This window comes from Atta cephalotes (assembly GCF_000143395.1).
Source record: "Atta cephalotes unplaced genomic scaffold scaffold00075, whole genome shotgun sequence".
Lineage (NCBI taxonomy): Eukaryota > Metazoa > Arthropoda > Insecta > Hymenoptera > Formicidae > Atta > Atta cephalotes.
The window spans coordinates 860,052-865,279 of record NW_012130139.1 but is presented as its reverse complement, the minus strand read 5'-3'; the positions used below and the strand labels follow the sequence as shown (position 1 = coordinate 865,279).

At 39.4% G+C, this 5,228-nt stretch overlaps 1 protein-coding gene across 1 annotated transcript in view; it reads right to left on the bottom strand.

Annotated features, from left to right (window-relative positions):
* The window catches only part of LOC105624324 (collagen alpha-1(XI) chain-like), an 11,376-nt gene that overhangs the window by 1,101 nt on the left and 5,047 nt on the right, over positions 1 to 5,228 (bottom strand). Inside the window, exons 6-16 of the mRNA XM_012205681.1 lie at positions 4,765 to 5,006; positions 4,355 to 4,538; positions 3,780 to 4,252; positions 3,646 to 3,690; positions 2,939 to 3,397; positions 2,648 to 2,809; positions 2,303 to 2,464; positions 1,845 to 2,222; positions 1,479 to 1,748; positions 681 to 1,309; positions 350 to 510 (exon numbers count right to left, since the gene is read on the bottom strand). Coding sequence (XP_012061071.1) covers positions 350 to 510; positions 681 to 1,309; positions 1,479 to 1,748; positions 1,845 to 2,222; positions 2,303 to 2,464; positions 2,648 to 2,809; positions 2,939 to 3,397; positions 3,646 to 3,690; positions 3,780 to 4,252; positions 4,355 to 4,538; positions 4,765 to 5,006 — 3,165 coding nt within the window. The remainder of the gene's footprint in view (positions 1 to 349; positions 511 to 680; positions 1,310 to 1,478; positions 1,749 to 1,844; positions 2,223 to 2,302; positions 2,465 to 2,647; positions 2,810 to 2,938; positions 3,398 to 3,645; positions 3,691 to 3,779; positions 4,253 to 4,354; positions 4,539 to 4,764; positions 5,007 to 5,228) is intronic.

The following is a 5,228-nucleotide window of genomic DNA, read 5'->3' as shown; positions in this document are numbered from 1 at the left end:
TACGTTGTACAAGACATAATAAATACTCTCTCTCTCTCTCTCTCTCTCTCTCTCTCTCTCTCTCTCTCTCTTTCTCTCTAAAAAAAATTGAATTTTATACAAAATAAAAGAATAAAATTTATGTTTTATACAAAGTTTTACATATTTTTAAATAAAATTATTGAGATATGGATACAATTTAACAAAATTCATGATATATCAAAATTCATATCTCTTAAGAATATTTAATGTCAGCAATAAGAACTTTCTTTCAAAAAAAAGTTATTGATGTCATTTTGTTTACAAAATATATTGGACTTTACCTATAAAAATTGAACGTGATTGAAATTATAAAAAAGAATAATTTTACCATCCTTAAAATCGGGATGTCCGTAAAACAAATCTCTGCATGTTCTCGCCGGATTATCTCTGGTACCAATTGGCTTACGCATTAAATGCAATTCCTGTCGTATGTTGTAAAAAGCCTTGTTTATGTCTGAAAGCTTCTTGTCAAATATCTCCTCTTCGTCGCTAAATAGATGAAAAAAATAAAATTTCCCTCTACAATCTAAAAATCTAAATTTGCTAATGCAAATTTATAATTTAATTGCAAGTATAAAAGTAAAACTTAGAATGTTATAAAAATGACACTTTTGATGTTTGTTGTAGATTTTTATTTTAGATTTAATTAAGATTCTTACACATCCTCAAAAGCATCACGTTTTCTTCTGGCTGATTGGTCACGATATATCATCGGTGGTATTATTCTGTCAAAATCGGACTGTCCTATTGACAAGCCAGGCGGTCCTGGTGGGCCTGGCGGACCCGCCGGACCTATGTCACCTCGCATCCCGTCATTTCCAGCATTACCTTTTAGCCCAGGTGGTCCCGGTAGTCCGGGTAGACCAACAAATCCTTGTTCTCCTCTAGGTCCAACCTGACCAGGATGTCCAGGATTTCCTTTAAATCCTTGTGTCCCAGGAAATCCGCGATCACCTTTCTCTCCCCGCTTTCCATGATCGCCTTTAATTCCAATCAGTCCCGATTCGCCTCGATATCCTTTAATTCCTCTACGACCTTTATCACCTTTCTGTCCTTTTGAACCAATCGGTCCAATAATCCCAGGAGCTCCAACAGTTCCCGGCATACCTACAATACCATTTTCCCCAGCCGCGCCTGACAAACCTCTTTCGCCTGGTAAGCCAGGCAAACCGGAAGGACCTTGAGGTCCGACACGTCCTTCAAAACCCGGCGCTCCAGGGAGACCGATATCTCCTTTCTCTCCTGGCAAACCTGTATTACCTTGCTGACCCGCAGGTCCTTCCGGACCCTAGAATTTAATTAGTACTTATAAATTTAAATTTTTTAAAAATATTTAGGAATACTCTTACATACATTTAAAATTGCATTTTTAAATATCTAATTACGTCTTTATTATATAATTAATTATTATTATAAATAGATATCTTCTATCAAATAGTAAAATAAAATTTTTATACCGATTTCCCAGGGGGACCGGGTAATCCTTCTTTGCCAGGTAATCCAACTTCGCCTGGAACGCCAGAATCGCCTACTCGTCCATCCTCGCCGTCCTTTCCAGGCTCGCCTTTCGCGCCCATGAGACCGGGTTCGCCAGGCGGACCAGGAAGACCAGGTAATCCAGTATCACCTTTTGCTCCCTCGGGACCAGTTAATCCTCGTAGTCCAGGAAGTCCAAGAAGTCCTAATTTACCTTCCTCTCCTTTTATTCCTGGTAGACCTCTTTCTCCCTTAAGTGCATTATATGTAATATCATAGCAAAATTATATATATTATTATAGCAAAATTTCTAAAGTATAATTTCTAGTATGTATAATTCATATTACCTGTTTTCCTTCTAATCCTGGCTTTCCGGGAGGTCCTGGCATTCCATCATCTCCTTTTTCACCTTGACGACCTTCCGGACCCGTTGGACCTTCTGTACCCTTAAGGCCCTTGGACCCTCTTGGACCTCGCTCTCCCGGAATTCCTAAAGGACCTATAGGACCAATAGTTCCAGGATCTCCAACTTCACCTTTTATACCTGGTTGACCTGGTAAACCACTCGGTCCTACAGATCCAGCAGATCCAGTTGCTCCGATCGGACCGACCTCGCCTTTTGGTCCTCGCTGTCCAATTTCACCCGGTGGTCCTTTCTCTCCTGGAGGACCTACTGAACCAGATTCACCACGTGGTCCTTGTACTCCTTGCGGACCTGGAAAACCCTGTATATTATTTTAGTATGATAAAATAATTATTTACAGTTTAAAATTATTTTACTTTTCAGTCAATTAGTCGTACGTACTACGTTCCCTTGAGATCCTTTAAATCCTTTTTCACCAGGTGGACCTACGTTTCCTTTATCGCCGTCTTCGCCGGGAGAACCAACTGGTCCGGGTGGGCCTGGTAAACCCCGTTGTCCCGGTAGACCATCACGACCGACAGGTCCAACTGGCCCAGGATCACCCTGTTAAATAAATCTATTTTAATCGTATATTAATTTAATCGTTATTTAATTACACTGTCGCTAAAAACTATACTTTTTATTATTGTAATTATATCGCATGCTTTAAAAAATATTAAAGGTATTAAAAAAACTTTGAACAAAAATAAAAATTAAATTGTACGATCCTATCTGATTTGTATTTACTTTTTCGCCTTTGAGGCCGATGGAACCCATATCTCCTTTGTGTCCTTGTTTTCCTTCTGGACCTGGTGATCCGTCTTTTCCGGGTTCTCCTTGAATACCCTTGTTACCGGGCAGTCCTTGAGCTCCGATAGGTCCCATTTCACCCTTCAAGCCAGGCAATCCCTAGAATTTATAACTAATATTAAATATACATCTTGTCATAATTAAATATTAAGTAATAATTAATGTTTATTAATATTAAATAATAATTAGTATTTACATCTTACAACTCTTATTTTGAATATAACTAACCGGTAAACCGCTCAGACCTCTTTCACCTGGAAATCCCGGTAATCCACCAGGACCCGGAGATCCTTTGAGTCCTGTCAAGCCGAATGGACCTGGCGGTCCTTCTTTCCCTTGTTCACCCGGTAAACCGATTTCACCCGGAGCCCCAGGACTGCCAGATGCTCCAGGCTCGCCTGGTTGACCAAGTTCTCCAGGTGGTCCTGGAAGACCGATAACACCGGGAATTCCCGGAGATCCTGGAGATCCTGATTCACCAGTTGGACCACGTTCACCGGGTGGACCTGATATACCGTCTTTTCCATCGAGACCCGGTAGACCTGATGGTCCCGCGAATCCACGTGGACCTTCAACACCGGGAGGTCCAATCTCTCCTGATGGTCCAGCGGGACCCGGCTGACCCGTGTCGCCTTTTGGTCCTGGTAACCCTTCCGCACCTCTTCTTCCACGAGTTCCTCTAAAACCCTAATATTTATAACAAATATTTAATCTAATATAATTATTTGATAATATTAGGTATGAGAAAAAGTTCGTGGCGTTGCATCTAACGGGAAAAATGCGACGAACTTTTTCCCATACCTCATATTTATTTTTCATTTTTAGATATTTTATATGCTTGAAATAATCAATAAAATAATTTTAATTACATTTACTTGCATATGCGAATTAATTTGTAATCATAAAATATTATACGTTTGCAAAATAAAATTTACCCGTGGGCCTATTGTACCTCGTTCTCCTTGTAATCCGCTATTTCCCTAAAAAAAAAAGAAATAAAAACAATGTTCTTTTAATAAGAAATATTAAAATTAATATTAAGAATTTCGCATGTATTCATCAATATTACTCTTTCTCCTTTATCGCCGCTTGCTCCTTGATTTCCTAGTTGCCCTTTGTCCCCTTTTTCTCCAGAATTTCCAGGATAACCAGCATACCCTGGTAGGCCTAGCTTTCCTTTTTCTCCAGGTAAACCAGCGGGTCCAGTTTCACCACGAAGTCCCTCAAAACCTTTCGGCCCTTCCAAACCTTCAAGGCCAGGAATGCCCTGCGGACCTGTTGCTCCGGGTTCTCCTTTCGCTCCTGTGTCGCCCTTTTCGCCTTCCAAACCTCTATCACCTTTTTCACCGCGTTCACCCGCTAAACCACGTTGCCCCTCATCGCCCTTTACACCTCGAACACCCGGAAATCCCACCGGACCCTGTAAACCCGTTGGACCTTGCTCGCCCTTTGTCCCTGGGATTCCAGGATTGCCTGGAAGTCCAGGAGATCCATCAGCACCCGAAAGACCAGGAATTCCTGGCTTTCCTTGTGGACCCTTTTAAAAAAATTTGATTATGTTGATTACAATCAAAATCATGGTATAATTGGAAATTTTATTATACAAAAGTAATTCATTTCTATAACTTACAACTAAACCGATCGGCCCTGGTGGACCTTGAGGTCCAGGTGGTCCTATTGAACCTGTAGATCCTGATTGTCCCGGTGCACCGGGTGGACCGAGTGGACCAACATTACCTTTAATACCGGGTGGCCCTTCGTTTCCAGGAATACCGGGATTACCGGGTAATCCAGGAAAACCTCTTGATCCAATAAATCCTCTTGGACCCTACATGAATAAATACTGCGTTTAATTTTATTTTTTCGTTCTATGCGAATAACTTATATTTACAAAATATTACTTTTAAATTATATTTTGTTATATATATTTTTTAAATATACTTTTTTTAAAAAATGTTTTTTTTCTTTTAAATTCTAAATAAATATATTTATTTAGAAACAGTACTATCTTTTAATATTCTTTTTTAAAAATAAAATTGTAATAACATATTTACCAATTCACCGGGTAGACCTGGTAAACCTGGAGGACCGTCCTCACCCTGCATTCCTTCGTGACCAGGCAAACCTGATTCACCAGGTTTACCTGAGGATCCCCGTTCGCCTTTATCACCTGGTAGACCTGGTAATCCTATTTGTCCTTGCTCTCCTTTCATTCCTGGCGGTCCACTAGGACCGCGTTCGCCGTCTCTGCCGGGACGACCTCTCCTACCCTCTCTACCAGGATTTCCAGGACTTCCTGTAAAAAATTTTTCTTTAATTCTTGTGAGAGACAGATATACAGAAATCTTATAATTTGTAAGAAATTCATTCCACAAGATTAGCCTTGAGAAACAACAATTTAAATAAATTACGAAAGAATTAAAAAATCTTTTAATTAATCTATTAATATACAATATATATCAAAAATTATAAATATATATATATATATATATATATATATATATATATATTATATATA